At 52.8% G+C, this 26963-nt stretch overlaps 7 protein-coding genes across 7 annotated transcripts; 2 read left to right on the top strand and 5 right to left on the bottom strand.

The window, feature by feature from the left end:
* Positions 1-202: 202 nt before the first annotated feature.
* On the bottom strand, positions 203-15403 carry A1O1_08278 (uncharacterized protein; the record flags this gene model as incomplete). The annotated part of the gene is made up of 2 exons (XM_007729140.1): positions 203-1765; positions 1829-15403. 2 exons carry the CDS (start codon positions 15401-15403, stop codon positions 203-205), a joined length of 15138 nt encoding a protein of 5045 aa, XP_007727330.1.
* Positions 15404-16033: 630 nt separating this feature from the next.
* A1O1_08277 (UDP-glucose 4-epimerase) lies at positions 16034-16969 on the bottom strand (the record flags this gene model as incomplete). The annotated part of the gene is made up of 1 exon (XM_007729139.1): positions 16034-16969. The coding sequence occupies one exon, from the start codon at positions 16967-16969 to the stop codon at positions 16034-16036; it is 936 nt and encodes a 311-aa protein (XP_007727329.1).
* A 160-nt stretch (positions 16970-17129) lies between these two features.
* Positions 17130-18614, bottom strand: A1O1_08276 (uncharacterized protein; the record flags this gene model as incomplete). Its single annotated transcript, XM_007729138.1, has 2 exons — positions 17130-18544; positions 18593-18614. 2 exons carry the CDS (start codon positions 18612-18614, stop codon positions 17130-17132), a joined length of 1437 nt encoding a protein of 478 aa, XP_007727328.1.
* Positions 18615-19196: 582 nt separating this feature from the next.
* A1O1_08275 (uncharacterized protein) lies at positions 19197-22085 on the bottom strand (the record flags this gene model as incomplete). The annotated part of the gene is made up of 1 exon (XM_007729137.1): positions 19197-22085. The coding sequence occupies one exon, from the start codon at positions 22083-22085 to the stop codon at positions 19197-19199; it is 2889 nt and encodes a 962-aa protein (XP_007727327.1).
* An 823-nt stretch (positions 22086-22908) lies between these two features.
* A1O1_08274 (uncharacterized protein) lies at positions 22909-23990 on the top strand (the record flags this gene model as incomplete). Its single annotated transcript, XM_007729136.1, has 2 exons — positions 22909-23188; positions 23239-23990. The coding sequence occupies 2 exons, from the start codon at positions 22909-22911 to the stop codon at positions 23988-23990; spliced, it is 1032 nt and encodes a 343-aa protein (XP_007727326.1).
* A 243-nt stretch (positions 23991-24233) lies between these two features.
* A1O1_08273 (uncharacterized protein) lies at positions 24234-25922 on the top strand (the record flags this gene model as incomplete). The annotated part of the gene is made up of 1 exon (XM_007729135.1): positions 24234-25922. The coding sequence occupies one exon, from the start codon at positions 24234-24236 to the stop codon at positions 25920-25922; it is 1689 nt and encodes a 562-aa protein (XP_007727325.1).
* Positions 25923-25964: 42 nt separating this feature from the next.
* Positions 25965-26795, bottom strand: A1O1_08272 (uncharacterized protein; the record flags this gene model as incomplete). The annotated part of the gene is made up of 1 exon (XM_007729134.1): positions 25965-26795. A coding segment is annotated over one exon (831 nt), but the record flags the coding sequence as incomplete, so codon positions are not given.
* Between the last annotated feature and the right edge of the window lie 168 nt (positions 26796-26963).

The following is a 26963-nucleotide window of genomic DNA, read 5'->3' as shown; positions in this document are numbered from 1 at the left end:
AATTCTCTAGGAACAATCTTATATTATGCATCTAATCTAACAAGGCCAAGGGAATTCGTATCTTCATTACTGCGTTCCATAAACATCCCAAAACATGGCAAAAATCCTGGTGCTCCGACACCCGCTCCAAATGCAATGGCACCCTGATCAAGAGTGACCAGTAGTGCTCTCCGTGGCATCCAGACCATTTATGCTGCGATCGCTAAATCAGGTTGTCGGTGCCATCAATGCCACTCATCGCACCCAAGCTGTGAGTGCTCACTGCTCGAAGACTTCGACCATCCACGGCCATCGGGTCAGTCTGGCTCCCACCACTGGCGAGTCGGGATGAGCCCCGGACTTTTTTGCTTTTGTCCGGACGAGCGACCAACACTTGCGCCGGACATACAACAATCTCGTCCTCCCCTCGACCGCTATCGTCGCCCTTTTTGACGACAAGAGGGAAGAGAACCATCCGCACCACGGCCTGATTGCGTTCCAACTCCTCGTTGCTCGTCGTCTCCCCACTTCTTTCATTCATCAGACTGGCGTTGAAATACACTTTCCGTGCAAGATCGCCATTGGTATCATACTCGGGTTGCAGCGGAGGCAGCATGATGTATTCCGCTCGCTGCGTGCGCATCTCGATGGACAGCTCCACAGCAGTGTGCATGACCGAGCGTAGCGAAGCGAGAAGCTGTTCCTCCAGGTTCTGTGGCGGGGGCAAAAACCTCGACAACGTGTTGAATATCTCCAACGCCACCGCTTCCGTATCACTTTCGCGCTGTGCCTGGAAGCTTTCACGCTTGGAAAGAAGTGTGAGCGTCAAAGCCCGCCACTGGTGTACAGCACTTGCGGGCCCAACTTCGGCCAGATTCTTTTCCAGCTGCTTCAACTTCTGTCGCTGCTCTCGATCCATCCCGAACAGATACCGGGTGAAGACATACTCCCAGATCATGGTCATCACCACCGACATGAACACATCACGTCGCTTGACCCGATCGGCCAGATAGACATCCACATCGGAGCCGTCCAGGATCGAGTTGTCAAACCGATCAACAATTTTCTCATCCCGCACCTCATTCGTGCTTCGGCATCGTTTCAAGTCGTTGAATTTGGAGAAGCGCAAAACCCAGCCTTGCACTTGCTGGCACAACTTCTGGCAAGCCGCATCAAAGTAGTCCTCATCGCGCAAGACAACCACATCGTCTGCACCGTTTTGCAGTATCCGGGACTGCAGTTCTCGAATCTTGTCCCTTGCCGTTTCCAGCTCTTGATGGAGTGTCTGGATCTCGGCGTTTTTGTCTGCGAGAGCCGTATCGATCTCGTGTCTCACAATGGATTCCATGCCGCTTGAGAGCTCCATATGACGCATTCGAAGCGTCTCCAACTCCTGAGTGGTCTCTTGCCAGTGCGATTGTGCTTCATCACACTCCTGCTGTAACCTGAACAAGCTTTGCTCGTGTTCTTTCTTCAATGCTTCATGCGTGGACATCAAAGCTGCAACCTCTTCCCTGAGACGCGCAATCTCCGCATCGCGCTCCTGAAGTTGCGCCGCCGTACTTCGTAGAGCTTCTACAGAGCTCTCGGACCTGTTACGTTCGAAATTCGCCAACTCCAGGTGTTGTTCTGCCGCCATTTTGGCTTCGGCCAGTGCCCGGTTCTCGCTAGCAAGTTGCTCCAACTTGGTCTCTAGATCCTTGATCTGTTGCATGCTTTGTCGCCGTCGCACACTTGGAGGTCGCGTCGGCGACTTTGGGCTGCCGGGATATGAGCCGTAGCCATCCTGAACGGTGGAGTTAGCATTGCAAAGGACGAGATCAAGTCAGTGTTAGACTGATGGACTCACGTAAATGTCTGCCATATCCCTCTCGCGAGTGGCAGTCTTTCCCAAGCCTCCCTCATCGACGAGGGCTTGAGGTGAGTTGGACGCGACACTGGCCGGGTCATACGGTGAGATGGAGACGCCGCGCAGGTTGCGGAGTGACGAGGTTCGGGACTTGCTTCTGCCAAGCGAATTAGCCCCGGCCAGATCACGTGAGGCCGTCGGAGCCGCGACCGCAGCAAGGCTGGCGGCCCCTGCGGCTGCAACCAGGCCCCTCTCGCGCCTGCTGTCCTCGCCGTGTTGAAATTGGGACTCGGATGACGTTGGCAAGCTGGGATATGGCAGCGGCCCGTTTGCAGACAGCGTTGCTTCAACCGTATCCTCGCGAATAGTGTTTAGAGGCTTCCTCGCAGGTGACGGGGTTCCGTCTGGTCCTTCTCCTTCACCGGCCAACTCGAACGCGGAGCGGTTGACCTCAGCTTTGGCAGCGCGGTCGATCAAGTTCGATGCCAACTCATCGTTGCTCTGAGAGTCATGGAGGGTTCTGGTCTTCTGCTTCAATTCTTCACGGCTATGATGATTCCCATGGATGCTCGGACTCCGCCGCAGAGGGGTTGGGGGCAACTGGGGACTTCTTGATCTTTCCATCATGGTATATGTTGTCGACATCGCGGGTGAAGGTGCAAACAAAGCCGATGACCGGTCCTTTGATGTAGACTCCACCGGTGATGGTTTCCTTCTCGGCGTCTCAAATGTGGTCATGTCATCGGATCTCCGACCTGGAAGAGTCTTCGAGACATCTTCGGTTGAGCTTGTGGGTGACATAGGACGTGGGGGACGCAGTGGCTCCTTGACAGCGCGCTCCATTTCCATCGAAACAGCTCCTGGCAAATGGTGGTCTGCAGGAGTTGGGATAAAGCCACTGTCCATTATCTGCTGGAATTGATCCATGGGAAGGAGAGGCGATTCGAACTGGACGCCACTATCACGGTTCGCGTCCGTGTGTGACAGATCGGCGACCGCTCCAAGATTAGCAAATGTCCATTCAGCAGTCTGTTGTCGAGTAGGCGAAGGCTCTGACTGGGAGATCGCTTTTGCAGGCTCCTTCTCGTCAGCACCGAAACCAAGGCCCGCTGCCACCTCCAACGCGGTACTTATAATGTCATGGTCATAAGGTGGTGTGTGGGAACGCCGATTTGGCAGGTCTTCGGGTTCCTCGCCCGACCAGACTGGAGGAGACCGTCGCCTTTTGCGTCTCTCGCGTGTACTTGCACTCACGTCGGACAGATCATCGACCTCTTGACGTGGCTGGTCAACTGAGGTGGGTCTGGGGTCGTCAGGCACACTCCTTTCCAAAACATCTGTTTGTATCTCTGCTGGCTCCGAAGTGACAGGAGCAGGTGATGGTATTTCACTGCCGTTGAACTCGATTATCCTCCGAGCTTTCTTTTTCTTCTTGTCCCTTTTGCTCGTTATCCGCTTGGGAACTTCGGACTCATTCGGAGTAGGGCCATGCTGGGTTTCGCTATTATCTTCTTGGTCTTCAATGCCCTGGAGATCAGCCATGACAGCTTCTGATGCAATATCTCCTGTCTGTTGGGCGAAGTATTCTGTCGGCTGGTCTTCGAATGTGGAGTGATTGTCAGGCTCTGCTGACCCGAGGACATTGGAAACTTCTTTACGAGCTGTGGCATCATTTTCCAGGGCGTTATCTGCCGCTTGCTCTGAAGACATTGTAATATCTGGTGGATCAGTGGCCCCAAATGTACCTGTGGGCGCTGCTGCACCTATTGCCTCACTGTTGCCGGCATTCGGAATGACATTCTTACCCGTGTTCGTGTCGTTCGTGCCAGTATCTTCTTCGTACTGGGCAGGCGTGCTTGCTCGACGTTCCAGGATTTCGGTTGAAGGGTGGAAGTCCTCTCGAGCAGGCAAGTTCGGCGCCACCACGGCCCCTTTGATTTCCTCCGGAAGCCCCTTATCTGTGGAAGCTTCGTCAAGCCAACCAGCACCGATTGCAGCGCTCGTTAAAGCTAGGATTTTCTTCTTGTCTCTTTTCGACTTTTTCTTGGTGATTGGCGCAAAATACCCTTCACCGTCATTGGCAGGCGTGGCTATTTCCTCCTCGGTGGCCTCTACGGCCCTTGCAGAATCGGGTTTGAACATTGAGTTATCGGCCGCTGGAGTTGCATACCCTCCACTCTCCAGAGCGAGCAAGGATTTGTTCTTCCTGGACTTTTTCTTGGACTTTTTAGTTTGCATTGACCATTCATCTTCCGGCCAGACCTCGAGTTGGGTTGACTGATTGGATTGCAGATCGGCTTGCTTGGGCACTGTAGCCTCAGATTTGTCCCTATCGTCCTCTTCCAATATCTTGGCAGGTGGAATCATTTCTTCTACCGACTCAGCTTTGTTTTCAACAGCAGGAGGCAGTTCGGCCTCCTTTCCCTTCAACTGCTGGACGGTCTCGTCTGTAGCTGGAGGCTGGGGATCTTGAATCTTTGCCACTGGCGCCTGTTCCAGCCTTGAGTCCGGTTGCTGCGTGCTCTCTAATTCTGTGACAGGCTGTTTGTCTTCGCTGTTTCGTGGCATCTGCTGCAAAGTTGCAGGATCGGCGTTTCTTGGGGTTGATTGCGACTCCTCGGGACGATCAGCTTTGAACATTATTGATACTGCATCGCCGCTATCAAGTGAAACAGGTATCATGGCAGGTGTACCGCCCTCAGACATGGTCACCTCGTCGATGTGCCGGGTCTCAAGGTCTGGAACGAGTGTGGTTGGAGCAGTCTCCTGCTGCTGCCCATGCGCGTCATCAAGGCCAGGCAAGGATTGTCCATAATCTTGTTGGTCTGACTTCGCTGGATTTGTCCCACCCTCGTTAGGATCATAATTTGCACTGTCTTCGCCTTTGTCCCAGGTTTCAACAACTCCTGAGGGAGTCGTGGTCTCAGCTAGGGCCTCAGATGGTGTATCTGCTTCTGCTTCGCCAACGCTAAAATCGCCATGGACTGTATCTTCTCCTTGCCTATGTCCACTTGTCTCCCGCCCGAGCGGCAGCTCCGCAGGCAAAAGCTGGACAGTTGGCTCAGGTGAGACCTCATCGATTGCGGACTGACGCTTCTTTTTCTTCCTTTCTTTCTTGGACCTTTTAGAGAACGCCCATTCTTCTTCGGCGACTGATTCCAGTGGGGTTTCTTGCATAGCGGCAGGGAGACCGCGTTCACCTTCCGAATTTGCCACGATGTCTGTACCTTGCTCAGGCTCCCCATTTGGCTGCAGCTCACGACTCTCTCCCTCTGTCTGAGCCCCGGTGGCCGATTGGTCAAAGCTGTAATCAAAAGTCGCTTGTCGCCTTTTCTTTTTGGCTTTCTTCGATTGCTTGATAGTGAAGCCCCAAGTTTGATCGTCTGCATTCGCATCGACCACGCCTGAAATAGGTAGGTCTTCCTCGGCACGACTTCCCACAAAAGGCTTGTCGGTCGCTGGCGCTGATGGCGAGCTAATGTGCGGGAACGTCGCGGTGCCAGAGTCTTCTCGGCTTTCAGTCGCTTCAATTTCCGGAGGAAAGTCTCGCTCTCGCTTCCATATTTGTGGTTCCTGGGCAAGATTCTGCACCGTGTGATTGTGGACAGATGGGCGTTGCTGGTCCCAAAGATTTGTATCCTGAACCACGTTCTGGCCCTCAGTAAGGTCGTGGGGAACGTCAACGAAATCTGTGTCGGCCTTGTCTTCGAGCTCGTCCAACTGCTCGGCTCCAAGTTCTCGGATGGAATTATCTTCTTGGTTCGAATGTCCTTCGCTTGCAAAATTGATGACTTCGTGCAAAGGAGGCGCATCTTCAACCTTTTGATTCTCGGATGGTTCCGAAGCGGCGATTTGAATGTCTTGGGATTCTTCTTCAGCTGCGCCCATAGCCAAGAGGTGGCCAGGATCCTTTTCAGCGTCTAAAATCTCCGAATTATGACCCTTTATTTCTTCAGACGGCCAGTCTACCCATTCCAGGACTGGGGCGTCATCGCCTTGCATGTGGTCTTTTTCATCTTTGGTAGGAACGGTGTCCTCCAATGTGGCTTGCTCGGTTGACTCCGGTTGTCCAACAGGCTCATAAGAGATGGTCTGCAACTCCGACTGACGCTTTTTCTTTTTGTCCTTTCTTGACTTTGGGGCGGCGTTCCATTCTTCCTCGGCAACATTATGAGATTCGTCATCAATGGCCAAGTTGACCCCTGCATCTCTAGTAGCATCGAAAGCGGTGCTCTTTACGAAAGCAGGTTTTGCGTCGGACTTGAATTCCCCATGATGAGGCTCCGTGACTTTGAAGTCAGTATCTTCATAGTCCACTTTAGACTGACGTTTCTTCTTCTTGTCTTTCTTGCTTTTCTTGGTTGAAAAGCCCCAGTCTTCTTCAGGAGCTCTGTCGAAGCCTTCTGGCAGAGCTGAATCGCCTTCTTCCCGGATTGTAGCATAATTGGTGGACTCAGCCGCAGGGGCATCGACGGCAGGTGACAGGGCCGTTGGAGGCATTGCGACAGGAGGATCAACGGCAAGCGCAGTCACCGTGCCAGAGGGAGCTCCACCGGGCGCAGTCGTAGGAGGCTCATCTGTTGAGTGCTCAACAGTGGAACTTCCCGCGAGGGCAGGCTCAGGATCCGATCCGTTCTCACCCGTCACCGAGCGAGGACACGCCATGGTCGAAGGCGAACCGGGAGTTTGATCCCGTGCTGGACTGACTCCTTCATGCATTCCTTCATCGTCAAGGGTGCTGGCCACCTCAGTCCCGGAAATGATTGGTACATCTATTTCGCCAGTAGGTCCTGGGATCAAGTATTGAGCGGCCGGAGACGTTGCGGGGCTGTCCCTTGCCATTAGTGACGTTGCTTCAGGTGATTCGCCATCTTCATTTGGAATCCTAGGCCTCTCAAGCTTGCTTGTTGAAGATGCTGCGGGTGGGCTGGTTGCGCTTGGAGGCAGGTCGGGCAGCACGTTGCCCGAAGCCTCATCCTGCGCCGTGGAAGGCACTTCGGCGGGACCAACGAATGCCTCCTCCGAGTTCATCTCAAGCTCATCGAAGAGGAAGCGCTTCTTTTTCTTCTTATCCTTCTTGCTCTTTTTCGAAGTGATGATGAAAGAGAAGTCCTCGACCTCGTGCTTTTCTTGTTCGTCAGAAGGCCCTCTGGTAACTGCGCTGGTAGAACTTGTGGTGGCTTCAGTTTCATCAGTCTTCGAGTCATCTAGGGTAGTAGGAGGAGCTGGAATTTCCTGAGTTCTGGCGTCGCCATTCCGCTCCGGGGTTGAATGAGCTTCGAATTCATCAAAAGTAATCATTTTCCTCCTCTTCTTGTCCTTCTTAGACTTCTTCGTAGGCTTCGAGAGCGAGAACTCATCGTCCTCTGCTGCAACTTCCTGCCCTAGGCCAGAATGAGACTTCGAAACTTCGGCCACTTCTTCTGCGCGCACCGTTGTATCTGCGGACCCGTCCGGACTATAACCGACCGCGGAACTCTGACCAACCGGTATGAACACATCCTCTGGCGCAGAGGAAGGACCAACCGCTATTTTGGGGGCCTCCTGTCCGGTATCTCCGGTCGTAACATCTTGGGCGAGCTCCGGCTGACGTTCGACCTCTACCCTCGTGGGGTCATGTTGATCATGCTCAGATTGAGATGCGATTTCATCTTCGAGTATTTCTGTGTCGCCTGAGCGGACGAACACGCCTTTGGCTCTGTCATCTTGACCGTCGAGCGCCGCCGCTTCGGCGGTGGTAGATTGACCCAAGCTTCCAACCAGACGATCAGTCCCTGGGATGGCGATGGTTTCACCGATTGTATCATCGCTTCTTACGGCACGCTTGATTTCTTCCTCTCTCGATTTCTCGTTCACGGCCATTGTGGCAACAAAGCCTTCCGGTGTACTCAATGCATCTCTCTGGTCCTCTCCAATCTCATAATTGGGGGCCAACTCGTCTGCGGCCGCTGTAGCCTCGATGGCTTCAGCGGCAGGAGAGGGTACTTCTTGTGACTGGGTGACGTGATCCCCACTACTTTGGTCTACCACTTCTTGCGCATTAGGCATTTGCTGGTCAATGGCTCCAGTCGCACTCAGAGGGGCGCTCCTTGTGTCGGAAGTGGCTGCACTCGTGCTTTGAGGCACAATCTCCTCGGTTGCAGACATAGCATCTCTGCCGACAACGGGCTCGGAGATGTCCCAGCTTATTGACTGTCTTTTCTTCTTCTTCTTGTCTTTTTTGGCCTTCTTATTTGCCGCAGTGTCAGTTGGCCATTCGTCAGTCGCGGGCATTTCTTCTTCGGCTCGGGTGGGCAGTGTTGCTGTAGGCTGTGTCTCTGGAGACATTGGTTTGGCAGCTTCAGATGGTATAGCTGTGCTCACTTCGGCGTCGGCAGCGTGCGATAGTTTGAAATCGTCACCGAACGGATTCGGCGGTTCCGCAAATTCAGCGGCCCTGTTCTGGTCACTGGAGGAAGACCTTTTCGAGGCTTCATTGAGCTCGGGCGTATCTGTTTTCTCTGCGGAATCAGAATATGGAGATGCCTGCTCCTGGTAATCATCGTCAATCTGCAGTCTTTTGGCTAACTTCTTTCCCTTCCGTCTCTCCTTTTTTGACATTTTGCGTTCGGGTATGGTTTCCTGTACGAGGCTGGCAGCAGGAATCGGCGGCTCGCCTTCCTCCAGGATTGTCGTTAGTGGGATACCACTAACATCGAAATCATCTACAACGTCTGGTTTGAAAGCTTGATATGCTGTTTCGAGGCTCGATCCGTCTCTAAGACCTCGAGCGTGAACGGCTGCTTCAAAGGCATGTTCAAGAGGATGCAAGTCCGAGCTTGGCATATGGCCCTGTGCGAGCACGCCATTGCCATCTAGGGTAGACGTCCTCAGGCCTCCGACGACCGTTCGACTGGCAGCCTGGCTCTCATGTAGCGTGGTTGACAACGGTTCGTCAGACTGGTTGGAATTTGACTGTGTTGGAACGTCCTTCGGGCTATCTTCGTGCCCAAGCTCTGGACCTGGTGTAGCGTCGGAAGGAGCAGGATCAGATACAACGGACACGGTCGGAAGAGGCTCGGTTGTAGAGGTATCTGGCAAGAAAGGTTCCTTGAGAGAAGGCAGATTACTTTCGTCGATAGATATCCTAGAGGTCAGCTGCTTTTCAGTTGGTGGAAAACCCTGTCCTGGTAGAGCAGCCTCGAGGACATCTGTTTCAGGGGTCGAAGGGACACTGGCTGTCGGATAGACATGATCATTTATGCTTTCTGCAGGGGTAGACTCGGGTTGAAGGCTGCCCTGTGGGGTGTCAGCCACTTCTTCGTCACGCATCAATACATTGCGTTTCTTCTTCTTGTCTTTCTTTGATTTCTTTGATTTGAACACCAAGGCTGGTGCAGGATCCTCAAAATTGGTGTTTGTCGCATCATCTAGTGATGCAGGATCCTGGCTGTCGGAACTTGTTTCGGGGGTCCCTTCTGGGCTTTCCTTGGACGGCTTCGTCATTTGCGTGTCGATGTTGGGGCCAGGCTCCTTGACATCAACAGTATCGGGGATGCTTGTCTCTGCTGAGGCAACCAGTTCCGTACCAGCATAAGCAACACCTGCTGCGCCCTTGAGTTCCATTTCCTCGTCCGTCTGTGAATGCGCCGCATTTTCAGCCTTGGGCGGCACGTCAACGCTATTATGAGAGAGGACGGATTCCGGTTGGTTTAGCTGGGTCCCGCTTGCGACTTCTGGGACAATAGCTTTATTGATATCATTCCCAGTCGCAGACGAATCGAGCTCATCATTGCCCTGCTCAGCGGTGGGAGTTTCCAGACTCCCACCTTCGTTGTCTCCAGGTGCACTCGCCCCTAGTGCATGCGCGGCAATGCCAGTCACGGCTCCTACAGCAGCAGTTATTGTGCTGGACAGAGCATTTGTCCAGGAATCAGATACCGATTCTGACCGCGAGACAGCTTTTCGACCTCTGCTCATACTTTGTGATCTAGTTGTGGACAAACTTCGGCTCCGCGCGCTCACATAATCCTGTTCGGCGTCTGTGCTGACGACACTCCGAAGTGGACTTTCAAGGCCAGGCTCCTCTTCCACTGCAGGTCCATTTCGGAGCAAGGTTGGATCCCGCAACAATTCACTCGGTGAGTGAAATTCGTACTTGGGTTTCGGCTTCTGCTCGCTGTCGCGAGCTCGTTGCAGTTCGCCAGGGACAGGAGTGGCCGACCGAGAATCCAAGTAGTCCGGCGATTCACGCCTTCTTTCGCTGTCATATCCGTGAGAGTAACTGTGGCGCCTACCACGGAACATGTCATGGTTGATGCGTGAAGGGGTAAAATACTCTAGCTGTTGTTGAGCGTGTGATTCAGCTCGGAGATCCTCCATTGATGGGTGCGCAGAGCTTGTCTTGCTCGAAGGCAGAGATGGATATTCCTCCGCTGTCTCTGGTGTCGCCATGGTCTTAGCATAGTTCGATCTTTCGACAAGATAAAGCGGCCGAAACTCTTTACTTGAACGAAATTCTGTGGATTTCGGGCGTCCTTGACGGGTGCGCGGTGTTGTCAGGGGAGAAGTAGGAGAAGTCATTGGCGAGATCATGGAGACACGCGTGTGGGTCGGCGAAAGTGGTGGCCGCCGGAATTGCAAAGGGACGGCTGTTGGAGAGCTCGTGACTATCGGACTGGAAGGGTCATCGGTGGTTCTGATGGCGGATAGGCGCCGTGGAGAAACAGACAGTGGTATATACGGTGACGGTAGCATAGACGTGTCGGCATCATTTTGGGCTTCCTGGGTCTCTTCTCGAGGCGTATGCTCGTCCCTCTCCGTCCATGGAGTATTAAATTGCGGTTCACCAGAAACAAATACTCCAGTAACGGGCGGCCGTGATGATGACTCTGTTGGGGAAGAGTGCCCCGAGACACCATCAGGACCCGTTGGTGAACCTGTGACCGTTGGTGGTGGCATTTCGGGGCGATTGACTAAAAAAGGCTCGTCGTTGTTGACATTTGAGACAGACCTGACTGGAGACTCCTCGGCGGAGACAAATCCGTCATCTGCACCTGGATCGCGCGACTTCATCTTCTCGTGAGTGACTTTGTCTGCACGATCTGATGTGGTCTGCATTGGCGCCGTTACGGAGCCAGTCTGACCATGATCGGAGACGGTAACTCCAAGATCACCAACGGTCTCAGTGAAAGGACTTTCGTAGATGGCTTTGGTTTGTTCAGATCCTCTAGGTGGTAGTTGGCCGACATTCTCAGACCCACTAGATGTCCACTGCGAGCTGGGTGACTGAGGGCTCTGGGGCATCGCCTCCATGACGCGAGGCAGAACCTCTTCTGCAGCCTGATTGTCCCCTAGACCACCTGACATTTCATGCTCAATTTCTTCGGCACCGCTCTCATCGATTGTCCAGGCGCGGCTAACTTGAGGCATATCATCAACGACAGGGAGCTCGCTCTCGAGCTTTTGTGCCTCCTTTTCGTCCAATGTCCACACACGACTAATACCGGGCCGATATTGCTGGTCTTTCGGACGATGTGATTCATCTCCATCCGGTTCAGCTGCGCCTGACGCCCGAAATTCGCCGTCATCGTTCTCCTGCGACCACTGTGGCTTAGTGTCCCATGTCTCATCCTTTGCTGAATCACCTTCGTCCAGATCGGGATTCCCACGGCCAGAAGATGACATGAAGTCCGTGCTGTGTTCCTTCTCCAGTGGTTCCACTATATCGACATGTTCTTCATCCCGGATTGCAGTAATGTGAGGACTGATATCCCCCTGAATGCTCTGTGTTTGACTGCCTGGTGGTGTTGGTTCAACCAAACCTAACATGGGCACAGGCCAAGGATGCAACGTGGGGTCGTCGTCTATCTCCAATCCAAAGGGACGATATGTAAATGGGTCGAAAGGATGTTGTCGATTTGATTTTGTCGCACCCGGAACGATCTCGACCACATTTGCACCGATATCATCCCTATGTTCGGACCTGTTGTTGTTGTCTTTGAGATGTTCTTGCAGCTCCTTTGGGACGAAGAATGTCCCATAATCCTCGTACACCGGCGAAGGCGTTGATTTCACCCGCTGAGCCGCCATCCGTGCGATTCGCTCTTGTTGCGATTCAGCCTTTGGGGACGGTTCCGTGTCCTTGGTTTTCTTCAGGCTTGACTTTCGGCGAATATTCGTTGTGGCTTGATTTGGACCACGTCCCTCATCTTTACCAACCAGTAAAGGTACTGCAAAGTCGACCCCCTTGCTTTTAGTCGTTTGCTTGCCATCTCCCTCCTGCATTAGCCGTTGCTCTTCGTAGAGCCGCTGCAGCTCGCGCTCGATCTCAGCCATACGCTCGTCAGCGGGGTCAGACGAACCCCCACCGGCTACGTGTGACTGCGTGTTGTTGGAATTGCTCATTTGCAAGCCTGACTCTCCTGCCAGGACACCCGCGGCCACCAGAATCGCTGCATCGGCTGATTTGCGTCGGTTTTCTGCACGCCGTGGGTCCTTGTTGCTTTTAGATCCGGTAGAGCTTCCAGTTGGAGGCTGCTCGTCTGCAAAAGCACTCACAGAATGTTTCGCATCACGTGGTGGGAACTTGGCCGGACTCGAATCTCGTCTTGGGCGCGTGGAGCTACGCGACCCTTTATCAGAGCTCGGAGCCTCTGTTTCCCTTATGCGCGTTCTCGAATCGTCGTGCTCTCGCGAAGTGAAGGGACCTTCGTCCTGCCCAGCGAAACTGAACCTCTCATGATAGATTGATGGGGCAAGTGGTGTGATGGGTTGTGGTTGCTGCAAAGGAACTGCTGGTGCAGCTATTCGAGTATATTGAGGAGAGCCGTCGTTAGGAGATATGATCCTGCGTTTGGATTCATCTGATGACATCTGTGAGATCGGGTCGGAAATTGGTCGCGGTTCCAGGTCTTGCATATGTGGTAGACTCCTGGGTTTCCTTCGCCGTGGAATGACCTGAGTTGGTTGTGCAGGGTCTCCGATGGCTGCAGCACCAGCGGCGACGGCAATTGCTGGCATGATTTCTGAGGCACTTCCTCCTTGGTAATGCCGAGACTTGGGGCCAGGGGATTGTCTGGTCCCTACGCTTGGGGCTTCTCCATAAGCCAGCGTCATATCTACGCTGGAGGAGGAGGATGAGTTGTCGTCGTCTTCTAGATCGTACCAGCCGTCTTCCTGTGCAGCAGTCTGGCCCTCATCATGATGTTTTGAAGCGTAGTGATTGGTTCTAGTACTGCGTCGCCCTATACTGTCGTCAATTTCATGGATCTCCCTACCTTTACCTGTTCTTCGATCGCTCTCTTCGGCAAGAGCATTACCTTCAGCAACGAGTTGCATCAGGCTCTTAGTGGAGTTGCGCCTGTCATGCTCCGTTCGATTCCGTTCTCGTCGTCCCTTTGAATCCTTCCGACGAACAGTCCCTTCTCCGTAGGCAAGGTCGGCATCCGACGAGGAACTTGACGAGTTAGCGAAATTGAAAAGGCCCTTCGGCTTCTTGCCCGCCCGTTTGTTGGCTGACGGGCTTGCAAAAAAGCCCGTGAAGGCGCCGCCTTCGTTGGTCGAGGCTGACAGATCTACATAAGAATGCATCGGAGAGACTCTTTTCGAAAAGTACTTCTTTTGCGGAGAGGATGAGCGTGTTTTGTTTTTGCGCTGATCTCGCAGTTTCTTGTCCAATGCCGCTGCCCCTACGGCCAGTGCAGCAGCACCAATGCCGGTTTTCATTGCAGCACGACGTGAAGATGAAGAGGATGCGGAAGAGCTTGAATCGCGTCGACGAGAACTCTGCTGGCCAACACGAGCGTGGCGCATGTCCTTTTTCCGACGACTCTCATGCTTCTGCGATCGGACATCTTCCGACGACGAGTACTGCCTTACTTTGCGGTCAGTAGCCCTATCGCGATGTTGAAAGCCATGTTGGCTTTCAGGGACCGGCTTTCCTGACTTGATTGAATAGGTATCGTCAAAGTCATGATTCGTTTTGAGTATAGCTTCCCCCAATTTAGCCGCGCCGTAGCCTGCCAAACCTCCCACGACTACCTTCTTTGGGCCAGAACGATTCCGTCGCTCTTCATCGGAAGAATATCTGGCAGTCTTGTCCACCCGCGTCAAGCTTCCATACCGACCGCCAGACGAAGGCCTCCCTCGGCGATAATGATGTTTCCGTGGGGCATCTGCTGGTGAAGTCCAGGGATCAAAGCAATATTTGCAGACGCCAATGGCTTCTGTGTATTGTTCGAATTCCGCCACAGCCTCAGGATCTCGAAACCAGTCTACAAGCTTGCCAAGTGGACCCCGACGTCTGTGGCGGTGAATTTGCTGCATTGGTGCGGCAGAAGAGATAGGCAGACCGCCGAGAGTACCGGGAGGCCGTACGGCTGAAGTTTGCTGGTTATGCCAGTCAGCGCTGTGAAAATGGGTTCCCATATAGGTGCCGGCCGCGGCGCCGTACAACGCTGCACTAGAATGTTCCTGAGACGACGAACCCATAAAACCTGAAGGGGCAGAGAATGAAGCCGTTCCAGTACCAGATATCGTAGGCGGTCGTGTTGGCGTATGCTGTGCGGGGCCTTCCATTGTTTCCATATTCGAGGCTGAATAATAGGCCAGAGCAGCTCCGGCGGCAGACATCGTCGCCGGAGCGCCCGAACCTGTGGTGTTCAGACCGTTGCCCTGTAGTCTTGATCCGTTGCCTTCAGGCTTCGGACTCGTTCTTGGACTGGGGCCCTGACCGCTGTAACTACTCGGCTTGTCTGGCCTCGAGGTCGGGGTCTGAGACGGTCTTGAGGAGATTGAAGGAGGATCGGTGACTGACTCAGCAGCGCCGGTCTCGAAATAACTGGCAGCTGCCCCAAGCACTCCCAAACTGCTTGGCTCAGGTGGAGGCCGAGGGTCAATAGTCGGCTCTATCAGATGCGCCTGTTCGGCGTTGGTGACAATGCTCGGTGGATTGGGACGGACGCCAGGTTGGGAGGCCACTGATTCTCCCTGGTCACCGTAGTACTCCGTAGCCAGTCCAGGAGGGCGGTATGGCTTGGTGTAAGTGACCGGAAATTCCCCTGGAAATTGATTCTCTGGGAGCGAGGCAATGTTCGCCCTAACATCGCCTACAATGTCGCTGTCGCCTGTCCTGCAGTGCCTGTGGGAGTCGCGGTGACTCCGTCCACTGTTTCTTCTAAATGTATTCGCCGGCTCTTCATCGCTCAAGCTCCTCCGCCTCCCTTCAGATGTAGACTCTCTGTTACTCGTGCGGAATCTCTTGCGCGCTTCACCGAACTCTCTGCCTTGCTTCTTGCCGTCTCTTCGAGGGCCGGTATGGTAGTCCTCAGAGATCTCCGTTGGCTCAGCCGTGAGTGAGGTCACGAAACTACCTTGCTCGGACCGTGCCTTCCTCGACCCCACCGAACGGACCGCATCGCTGGAGGGAGGAACAGCTTCTGCGGCATCAACAAGACTGTCGCGATGGCGAGGTGAGGGGATCGCTTCCGTGAGGGCGCGTCCATCTGACGAGTCGCGATGATTTGTTCGTCGCCGCTCGGACTTGGACGATGCTTCTGAGCCGGCTCGCCGCCGGTCTGAGCTAGATTTGCCCATGCTACGAGCGGGCCGATTTGACAGGTTCGCAGAGAGGTCGGTGCGTAGTGGACATGCGTGCCTCAAGGTGCGTTCCGCGTGATGCTGCGGCGGCCGTCGTTGTTCATTGTGTGTCCCAGCGTGATAGATTTCGGGAAAGTGCTCAGGGTTGACTGGAATCAGATGACCAGGAGACGTTCCCTACAAATAGTAGATGCGCATGTAGAACTACACCTGCTATCGGTGTGGTTTGCTGGCACTCGTTTGCGAACTGTCGCGTTCTGCAATTTGAGTGGCTGGGGTTCAGCCACACCTCTAAGCCTCATCACTTTAATTGCTTTCTCCAGTACACCAGTTCACATTCGATGTTCAGGATATATATAGGACTATTCATGCATGAAATGGAGATATTCTCTAGTATTGCAGGATGAAAAGACGTCCGATACACCACGTTGAGTAACGAGCAGACACCCTACTCTACTCGTCCCCGGCAGCAACCGCAAGTTCAAGTTCCACAAAGGACTCGGCTCGGGGCGGCCGCCCGTCATGCTTCAACAGCGGCAACATCACTATCGCCACCACCCAGACACACCACAGTTGCCCGGGTCCGTTGCTGCCGATCGTGCCCTGACTGCGCTGCCCACGGTACCTTCACTCGTTGTGATTGTAGTATTTACGCCAGTTGTGGACATCCTTATACCCCAGCACCTCGCGAATCTTCTTGTTTGACAGGGGCGCCTCCCATTCGTCCATTCTTCGGGTGATTGGGGTTTGGGGACATGTTTTCTTCAGAAACTCCTCCGTAGGAACAGAAGTGGTGATGGTGTCGTTTGTTGCATTGAAGACCTGAAATCCGAGTCCATCTTTCGCAACACACAAATCGCAGATCTGCCCCAGGTCTCTTGCGTCAATATAACTCCACGCGTTCCGCTTCCTTGTCTCTGGGCTCCCAACATGTCGAGGAAAGTCTCTTTCATATTCGTGCGGCTCGATCACATTCCCAATTACCAATGCATAGATGTCCACGCCAAACCGACGGGCAAAGGTGCGACCAATGCGCTCACCTGTCAGTTTGCTGCACGCATACGTATCCATCGGATTTCGATCGTAGGTGTCCTCATCAAGGGGGAAAGAATGGTATTCATCATCCCCTTGACTGAAGCAGACACCGTAGGTTGTTTCGCTGCTTGCAATGATGATCTTCGTAACACCCAGTTTACATGCCGACTCGACGACATTATAGGTACTCATGACATTGCCGCGAAATGTCTCGCTGTCAGGGACGATCATGTTTCGAGCATATGCTGCAAAATGGACGACAGCATCAGGGGGCCCTGGGTGTTTTGGCAGCGCATACTCTTCCATGGAGAAGAGCGAGGACAGGGCGTTGAAGGTCTGCGCGCCGTCGGTCAGGTCACATTTCATGGTATAGACATCCTTGCCGACCGGTAGATGGTCCTTGGGGAAATCCACCAAGTCCAGATTGAGAACTTGGTGTCCTTTGCCCAACAAGTATGGAATGCAATGCCGTCCAGCCTTTCCAGAGCCACCGGTGAAGACAATTCGTTTTCCCAAGGTGGAAGCCATTTTTCGAAGATTGTAGGATGGATTTGGAAGGAGAGAACAGCTATGACATGCTCCGCACGAGAAGTTGGGGAGTGTGTCTGGATGATGACATGATATCAACCCCGGCCGTTGACCGATCACATGCGCAGTCCACGTCGCCGAAAGAGGAAGCTCGGCAGATTCAGAAGACGGCACTTCTTTTCCGCTGCAATTTGTTTGCATCATGGTCACTTCGGCGGCGAAAACTGAATATGCTCGATTTCTGTTTCAGACTATGTTGTGCCGTGGGGGACACAGACCCGAGGAAGCTCGACTGAGACGCTGCACCCGACATATAAGGTGCGTTCGCTTGTGCACCGACGGGATACCCATTCCAGGCATTGGTGTGGAATGTTGAGAAATGTGGGTTTTGTTGAGACTGAACGTATGCGGATTGTCTTGAGTCAGAATGGTGTCTCTGCTGATGAGAATCCCGGGGAGGTAAATTCGGTTGCGAGGAAGTACCTGCTTGGCCATACATTTGCTGAAGACGTTGGGTCTCTCGGTCAATCTCAGCTTGCCGCCGTTGACGCTGCTCCTTCTCTTCCTGCTCCAGAAGCTGTTTGGTTAGTCGTTCTTCCTCCTCCGCCCGACGGCGTCTCGCTCGTTCTTCGTCGGCAGCTTGTTTTCGTAGTCGCGCAGTTTCGACATCGATTTCCCACTGCGTTCGAGGGTCGGTAGGGGGTACGCGGGGATCGCGACCAGCTTGCTGGTAGTTCACCTTGTTTGGTGAGATTGGAAGAGGAAAACTATCTGGAGTCGAAGAAACATCCGATAGAATTGGGCTAGTTGGGTTCGATTTCTTTGCTGCAGAAGGAATGTTGAATGTTTCTCTGAGTGAACCAAAGTACACATCACGAATGACCATGGCGCCCAGCAAAAGCACCACCTCGAATCCCTTGAGATCCTCAATATCCATTCGCTGCAGGTTAGGCTCGTATAACGTGATTTCTCTGAGACCCTTGAATATTGAAACAGTGATGTCCGGCTCTTTATTCTTCGCCTTGCTACCTTCCACGGCTGTACTCTTGCCCGACAGGAAACATGCCAGATCCTTCGAGAATTTGCTGTCTTTCTTCCACTTAAAGCCGATCTTAGGAGTGAGTTCGGAGGCGGCAGGGTCGTGCTGTCCTCGATCAAGCGCGGAACTTGACGGTGTCCGAAATGTCTGCTGAGGCAACTCGAACCGCCACGATGCTGCCGTGTTCCAACTTGCCGCCTTGTGTCTCACTGTTACCTGCTGGTCCGGGTTATACAGCTGAATCGTAAATTCGGTCGGAAGGATGGGCTCTGGTGGAGGTGGGATCGCTCCGTTCAGTTTTGCTTGTTCCGATAGAGGAGCAGGCTGTGTCCATTCTGGGATCAGCAGCACCTCGGCGTAAAGGACATCAGGAGTGAATGCATCATAAAGGGCCGCCGCATATCGGTTCCTGGACGCATGCTGTTCCGGGTCGAGATGTCTGAGGGTGTAAGCCGGTTCGAACTCGGCTCCGTGTTGAGAGAAAAGAAGGGTCGACGCCTGCCTGGGTTTGTCTTTCGAGGGTTTGATGAGGAAGGCTAAATCATCAGCAAGTCAATGTGATCCGGGCATGGAGGGCTGCGTACTGGGAAGGTTCTCATCAAGCATTTTGCTTCACGCAAAGCAAATCTCACCGTGATGGTTTGCGGGTTGATCACAAGGAGTGTGTTACTTGCTACATCTACCTCGAACCTCGACTCTGTAGATAACGAAATCCATCAACTGGCAATTTCATGGCCTTCTATACGCCGTGTTGAATTGAGCCGTCGAGGGACACAGCCACGAAGCGGACGCGACAGCCTGACACCGCAGGCTGCACCATTTCTTGAAGACTGTGGATGCAGTTGGCGCCCGACCAGTGACGCGTTTGGTTCGACGTGGGGGCTTGGAGGCGCATGGTTACGAACATGCGGAGTCCTTGAATCCACCTTATCCTACCTACTAAAGATCCTTCGTTAACCCAACGCTGACCTTACCTACCACTACTAGGTACTACTAGGTACTACAGAGTTAAGTCACAAGTATGCCGACAACTCAGGTACTATCTCAGGCAGATATGTGTCCGTTGTATAACTGGCAGCGGAATGCACTCGACAAATGGAACGCGTCAGACTTCAAAAACAATGGACAGAATGATACTATATTTACAGTGCTACTGGATAGGACTATTTGTTATCCGCTGGCGACCACTCAAAACTCAAGGCGAAGTGCTTCCTCGTCGAGTACACCGAAAAGACCCTCCACTTCCTTCAGTACAGCTTGAATTCCAAGGTTCAATTGGCCCGTGACCAGAGCATACGTGTACAATAGACTGTAGTCTTCATCGGTTGTCTTCTGTTGCTGTGCATCACTTGCCCGATAGGCGAAGATTTTGGCCAGCAGTCTGTCCCTGGTGTGTTCGATGCTGGGCAGAGCATCGCTTGGAATTGAATACTCGAGCTTCATTGAACTGGCAAGCACGCTGAACAAATGACTGATGCGGCCGCAAAGCTGCGCCCGTTCGGCGACCGTAGCCTTGAGTAAAGCTTCTTCTCCTGGCGACGCATGGAGATCTTTGAGGATTACCTCGTTCATGGCATGAAATGCTCCCAGTAATTGCTCCGTGAGTTTGAGGATCCGAGCATAGGCGGCATGGGGAAACGGTCTCCTGAAGTCAAATTCACTCTTGGAGGCCACGACTAGGCCTTGGAGTTTGGCCAGAAACCTCTGCAAGTAGAATTCTTCCTTGAGATTCATGTACCGGTCTGGGTGGACGCCGTCGGTCAAGGTTGCCAACGGATCTCTCTTCCAGATCATTCCCATCCTCAGCCATAGAAGTGAAAGACCATCTTTTAATTTCTGCCGTGCGGAAATCGGCCAAATGACGCGCGTGATAATCAAGCCCCAGATGCAACCGGATGTTACTGCCACAACACGATGCCAGGCAATGGTGAGGATCAGCGGGTTTCTTCCCGAGTCTTCTTCATCGCCCCCGTCATCATCATCCAGGCTAGCAAGGCTGTAAGCATAGAGGGCAACAAGATTGTATGTCAGCATGATGAAACGGCCCTTGGGACCCTTGCCTTGCCCAATTATGATGTATGCCGTCCAGTACGCCATGCAGAACCCGAAAAAGGCCAGCACAAATGGATTTTTGCTTGATACCTCCCAAGCGAGGCAAGCGAGTCCTGCTCCCAAACACGTCCCAAGCACGCGGGAATATCCCGTGGTGTTCGATGCGCCGATAGTCATGCTGCATACAAGCATATAGGATAAAAGACCCCATTCCCCCCTCCAATGGGAGTAAATTGGCCGAGTGGATGGAAGGAAACTAGGCAGGGCGTACAACATAGCACCAATCCCGACCTTGATGGCAAACTTGATGTCGTCGCGCCTGAGGAAGGATGCGGCGTGGTAGACCCTACGAAAGAGCCTTTGTTTGAACTGATTTTGTTCCAGTCCCACGGGCGAACTGTGATTGTTGGAGATTTCCAGAGGACGGTCGATGAATTGAAGGCCAAGTTGATCTGTCCGTTTCAAGATTTCCGCAAACTCAGGATCGAAACTATCAAGCTCCGTACGTTCTTCGGACGATCGCCAGAATTTCAACCAATTCCATGTCCTGCCGCGAGGATTCTCATCAACTTCAAGCTGTAGTTCATCCAGAATAACCAAGTATTCCTTGATTGATTCAGCCACCTCTACCAGTGAGAATGAAAAATGACCACAGCAAGCTGCTGCGTCCTCCCAATCAGCCTGAACAGGTAGTGGCCGTGAACGATCCATGTCTTTCTGGCTATACACAACCGCCAGCGCTTGTCTGCGAGATTCCTTGTACAACTCTAAGGCGCGCTCGAGGCTGAACTTGAATTTTGGAGTCGTTGCGACAGCGAAATCTCGAGACGCGTCGAAGGGAAAGTGGTCCAGAATCTCTTTGAGCGTGAAGGCAAGAGACCTCATGGAAGGGCCCAGGTTCTCAATGAACAGTTCGAAAATCTGCGTAGGGGTTCTGAAGGGCGGTTCATGTTGGGACGACTCCAATCTACCGTTGGTGGGTGTCTCATTTGGCGACGGCGGGTTGAAGTAGCTCAGCAAATCTCGTTCCCCCTCATCAATACTGCCCTTTTTGTTTCCCATCAAGCTCGCCCAAAGAGGAGCGGACGTCGCCAGAGCATTGGAGCGCGAGGAAGAGCCAAAAGGGGGTTCGTTAGTAACGACGAACTGCATGGCAGCCGCGCTTCGAAGACCACCAATGCTCTGCGAGATTCGTTCAATGCATTGTGCCAGTCTGACTTCGACGAACGCTTGCCTTTCGGTGCCCAAAAGGTAGTGCTCATATTTTGCTTCCTTCAGGCTTTGAGTAATCGAGGAGGACAGCTTCTTGTGGCGATCGCTAATTTTGGACAACGTACTGTCCTCCAACTCCGACTCGTCCCCGGACAAAAAGCTGCTCGTGATCAATGCTAGCATGTCGGAGAGAGAGTCGGTGACGTCCAGAAGACCTTTCCTCAACCTCTTTCTGGCGGAAATCGGAAATATCAGGATCGACACAAGCATCGTAGCTATCACACCTGCAACAATCATCTTGAGAATCTGCGAAATCGAGGCCAAAGAATAGTCGCCCGCTTGAACTGCTCCTTCTTTAGTAAGGACAGTGATGGTACCCAATGAGGTGAGGGAGCATGCTATGTTGACCAATGGATCGTTCTTCCTCAGCTTGACCCAGCCCACAAGACCGAGGCCGCCGCCGAGGAAGACAATCAGAACAATGGCATGTCCAAGTGCAATCAAATGGACAGTGTCCGCAAAGAAGACCGTCACGCTCATGCTCGAAAGCGAGATCATTGCGATGTAGAGGAAAGCTGTTGCGGCGAGGATGAGCGCATCGAGCATACTCCCAAGTGACCTAGCCGGATGAAAATAGACAGTGATAGTGGCGACCATGTGCTTAGAATTTTGCCGACCAAACAACTGACTTAAAGGAGGCACAAAAGTCGCCAGACTGCCTAGGAGGTATGCCACCGCGCATTTGAAGATGCCTTTGCCAGTGTCCGAGACCACAAACAGTCGCACCCGGTCCGCGTATTCCTTACTCTTCATCCTGAGTCTGCGGCTCGCCGACGGTCGACCATCAATCTCGCGAGTCCGTCCTCGTCCCAGAAGAAGAGGCGACCGCTCGCCGACATCAACATCACCTTGACCATCGCAGCCTGCGTCGAAACCGTGTAGAGTAAAGGTCTTGTTCAATTTTGCACCGGTAGAGGGATCAATGTAGGAGGAATGGCGTAACTAGAGCGAGAATGAGCAGCCTGATTCTCACGCAGCGTCAAGTTGCTTACACTGGCTCGAGGGTTTATTCGGTGGTATTCGTCGTGAGTCGCTGCCATGTCTCGCGCGAGCTTCCGCAGGCGTTGGCAATGTTGCCAAGGACAGTGGTGGTGCCTCGAATTAACATGCCGACATGAGAATATTCATGGGTTCATAGGTAGTTCATAAGAGATACTAAATACCTCCAGAAAGGTCGGATGCCGGAAGGGAGACAGCGAGTTCAACGAGGCTTCGAAGTCCTGCCACATGATTCTGGTCAGATGCCATGCCGTCATTTGAACCGACGTCTAGCCGATGAGGTCGCACTGGCAGCGTATTTACTATTGATGCAAGGATCTATATTCGAGCAAATCCACGATGATCCAGATATATCGATCAAATGGCTTGTGGTCTGATACAGATTGGTCCACGTTCAATGCCCTCAGAAGACACAGGATCGCATTTGATAACTTTGTTGATGCGGCTGGACAGGATTTGCAGGTCAAAATAATATTTTATATCGGATTTGGATGAACATTATCTAACACTCCTTTTCTCATCACCAGAAAAGCCGATCGTGGTAGCGGAAAACAATCACTCATAGGAGCGTTCTGAGATGCATGATACCCACGCGAGACCGCCTGACTCTTTGAGAAATCTTTTCAAGGCCTGGCGAAAGTGTCCGGCTGACTCCTTGGATTCTGTGCCAGGATTAATTGATACTTGGGAGCCAGATGAGCGCAGGGTCACCGTCCTGCCCGAATGGACGGCCCCAAAGGTTGCAATAGAAGATCTGGAGCAGGACTTTACTTCTTCTCTCAACAGAGCGCAAGAACCTGAGATACCACCGATCGACTGGACATCCTTACCTCCCTTCGAAATAAAAGAATTGCCTGGTATGCTCTCACCGTCAGCGCTGCCGATATGGTGCCTCTAACCCTTGTAGGTCTTTATGTCTTTCCGCGTCTGCTAAGTCCTCGCCTTCAACTATCGTTGTTAGACAAACTGCTACATCGTGATCTTGCCACTCCTCTACACCGGACCAATCTCCATCTCCATTATGACATTCCCTATCCTACAAGGAGCGACAAAGATGGGGATCAAGACGAGTCAAACATGTCCTTCTTCAGTGGGGAACGACACTCCAGTCTTCAGCCGAAAGATCCTACGGTTCACACACCGATCGATTATGCTCAGATGCTCGAGGGCAAACTACGCTGGTTAACACTCGGCGGCCAGTACGACTGGACCAACAAAGTCTATCCCGAGGAAGCCCCTCCAGCCTTTCCCTCAGATATAGCAACCCTGCTAAAAAAGCTCTTTCCGGACATCAATGCTCAGGCCGCTATTGTAAATCTTTACAGGCCTGGCGACACTCTCAGCGTGCATCGGGACGTCAGCGAAGAATGCGACCAAAGCCTTATTAGTATCAGTATTGGTTGTGATGGCGTTTTCATCGCTGGGAATGACGACGGTAGCCAGCAGGCCTCGCTGAGGCTACGATCCGGAGACGCTATTCTGATGTCGGGGAAGTCGAGATACGCCTGGCACGCGGTTCCGAAAATCGTGCCAGATACGTGTCCCGCATGGCTGAGAGATTGGCCCGACATCCCCAGTGGAGGCAAATACCGGGATTGGAGGGGATGGATGACCAATAAGCGGATCAATCTCAACGTGCGCCAGATGAGAGACGATTGATGATTGATATGCTATCTCTACAGAGTACCGAAAAAGGCAGGAGGACGAGAGGTGTCAAAGACTTATCATCGTGAGGAGATGTGCGACTACACACACCCCGCCAACACGCCTCAATGCCGAGGGGAACAAGACCGATTACAACCCTCGGGCCATTATCGAGGAGAGATGGCCACTCTACTTCTCTCACACTCATTCATATTCTGGGAAACCTGTATCTGAAGAAAATCTGGTGCATCTTACAACATGGTCGCCGACTGGAAGAGCCGCGCAAAGGCGAAGCGTGACGCTATCCTCAACTCGATTCCAACGGAATGGCGTCTCAGCAATATCCCCTCCCCTGAAGAGCAGAAGGATGTCACTGGCCCATATATCCAGCAGTTCCTCACCAAGCCAGAGATTGAGATCACAGAGACGGACGCAGTGGGAATTGCCGAAAAGGTCGCTGCTGGATCATGGACTGCGGTGGACGTGACAAAAGCATTCTGTCATCGAGCTGCATTAGCCCATCAACTGGTCAACTGCCTCCATGAGGTTTTCTTCGATGCCGCCATTGCTTCAGCCAAAGCACTAGACGAGTTCTATGCTCAACACAAGAAGACCATTGGCCCTCTTCACGGCGTTCCCGTCTCGTTGAAGGACCAGTTCCACGTGAAAGGCGTGGAAACGACCATGGGCTATGTTGGCTGGATCGGGACTTTTGAAGGCATTCGCGAGGACCCGCGACGTGGGAAGTTCGAGAGTGAAATGGTGCGAGAACTGAGGAACCTCGGAGCAGTCCTGTACTGCAAGACCAGCGTCCCCCACACTCTGATGAGTGGTGAGACGGTCAACAATATCATCGGCTACACCTGGAACCCGAAAAACCGTTATCTGTGCTCGGGTGGCAGTTCTGGCGGCGAGGGAGCCCTGATCAGTTTGAGAGGTTCTCCTGGAGGATATGGTACCGACATTGGCGGCTCGATCCGAATTCCGGCGGCTTTCAATGGGTTGTTTGGCATCCGACCAACTTCCGGAAGACTGCCTTACGAAGGAATGGCCAATAGCATGGACGGCCAGAACAGTGTCTTGTCCGTCGTCGGCCCCCTTGCTACCTCTGCCAGAGCTGTACGGTTGCTCACACAGACGCTTCTTTCACAGGAGCCCTGGCTGCACGATCCATTGGTGGTGGATATGCCATGGCGTGATGCTGAGGAACAAGCAGTACGCGAGATTGTCAAATCGGCGTCATCCAGGGGACAGCTTGCCTTCGGTGTCTTGAACTCTGATGGCGTGGTTATGCCACAGCCGCCAATCCAACGTGCGATTGCCACTGTTGTCGAAGCTTTAGGCAATGCCGGGCACAAGGTCATTGAATGGAAACCACCTGCTCACCAGAGACTTGTGGATATCGTGGGGAAGACTTGGATCTACGACGGTGGAAAAGACGTCCACGATGCCTTTGCCTTGTCAGGAGAGCCGCTTTCCACGCAAATCAAGTTGAGCTATGGCGACAAACCCATAGAAGAGTACAAGGCCTCCCAAATCTCCGCAAACAACATTGCCAAAAGGAGGTTTCAAAAAGAGTATCTAGACTACTGGAATAGTACTGCTCAAGAGACAGGAACTGGTCGTGCAGTAGATGGCATCATCATGGCAGTGTCTCCATATCCAGCCGCCAGACCAGAAAAGTACAATTACTATGGGTACACCTCGGTTGTCAACGGATTGGATTACACCAGCGTCGTGGTCCCGGTGACCACTGCAGACAAGTCCAAGGACAGATATATCGACGGGTTTACGCCGATAAACGACCTCGACAAGAAAACCTTTGACGACTATGATGCCGACCTATATGATGGGGCTTATGCCAGTGTGCAAATTGTTGGCAGGAGGTACACGGAAGAGAAGATGCTTGCTATTGCAGAATATGTTGGCGGGCTCATAGGAAAATAGGGGGAGAAGGCGAGACTGTTTAATCTACAGAAGATATCATGGTTCTTTCTCCAATTCCACAGCCCCCATGTCGCTCCAGACGTGCATGCCCACGATCTCTTGTAATCTCGCTACTTCCTTGTCCATCTCCTCCTGTAAAGACGGAATCAACACTCCTTGTACTTCTTTTCTATGTTTCATTGATACCGTAGTTGCCTCCTTTGCTCTCCGTGAACATCCTTTTGAGTCATCTGTGCCTTGTTTGTGGTTGGACAAGATATCATTCAGAACCGCGTCCTTTGGAGAGTTGGGACTATTGCTGTCTCTGACTCCCACTGCGGTCGACGAGGCGGTATCGGACTTGGATTCGTGGATTGACACAATTCCTGCAATAGGATGTGCCTGGCCCGACAGGCATTGGCTCGGATAGTCGCAATAGTCGCAGCCTCTTAGGATTCTCGGATTTTCCATTGCTCGCAACACCTTCCTTCGCCATTCGCCGTAAGCCTTCCATGAGTGGTAATCAAATTCACTGGAACAACTCTTGGGCTTCTTTCGTTTCCTCAGGCTTGGACGGTCGGTTTCGCCAGAGCAATAGTAATGTCCATCAACGAGACAGCGACGAGTCACTCCCAGAGGGTATCGCGAGTGACACAGATGGCACGTCCATACCCATGTCTCGGGGGTCTGCGGTGGTGGACTATTGAGGGGTTTCAACTCCGACTTGTCAAGAAATTTGGCGTGATCAAACGGCGTGAGTAAGCCTGACGAGGGAGAGTCAGGGATATATGTAGGTGTTCGGGGAGATCGTATGCCATCCTTCGAGCGAAAGCTGGTGTATGAGGTATCAAGTCTCTGGGCTATGCCAGTCCGTTCTTGATTTGCAGATTTCATCATTGGTGCTGGAGAAATAACTGTGACGGGTTATTGCCACAAACCTTTCAGAAGGTAGATTGACGATAAAAGGTGCAAGCATTGTATCCTAGATGTCAAATCCATAGTCATTGTCACAAACAGCATCGACGCAAATAGGTGGATGGGAACAGAGATTAGCCCGTCAAT

The sequence above is a fragment of the Capronia coronata genome (assembly GCF_000585585.1).
Source record: "Capronia coronata CBS 617.96 chromosome Unknown acBCG-supercont1.8, whole genome shotgun sequence".
NCBI lineage: Eukaryota > Fungi > Ascomycota > Eurotiomycetes > Chaetothyriales > Herpotrichiellaceae > Capronia > Capronia coronata.
This window is presented reverse-complemented; position numbering and strand designations above follow the sequence as displayed.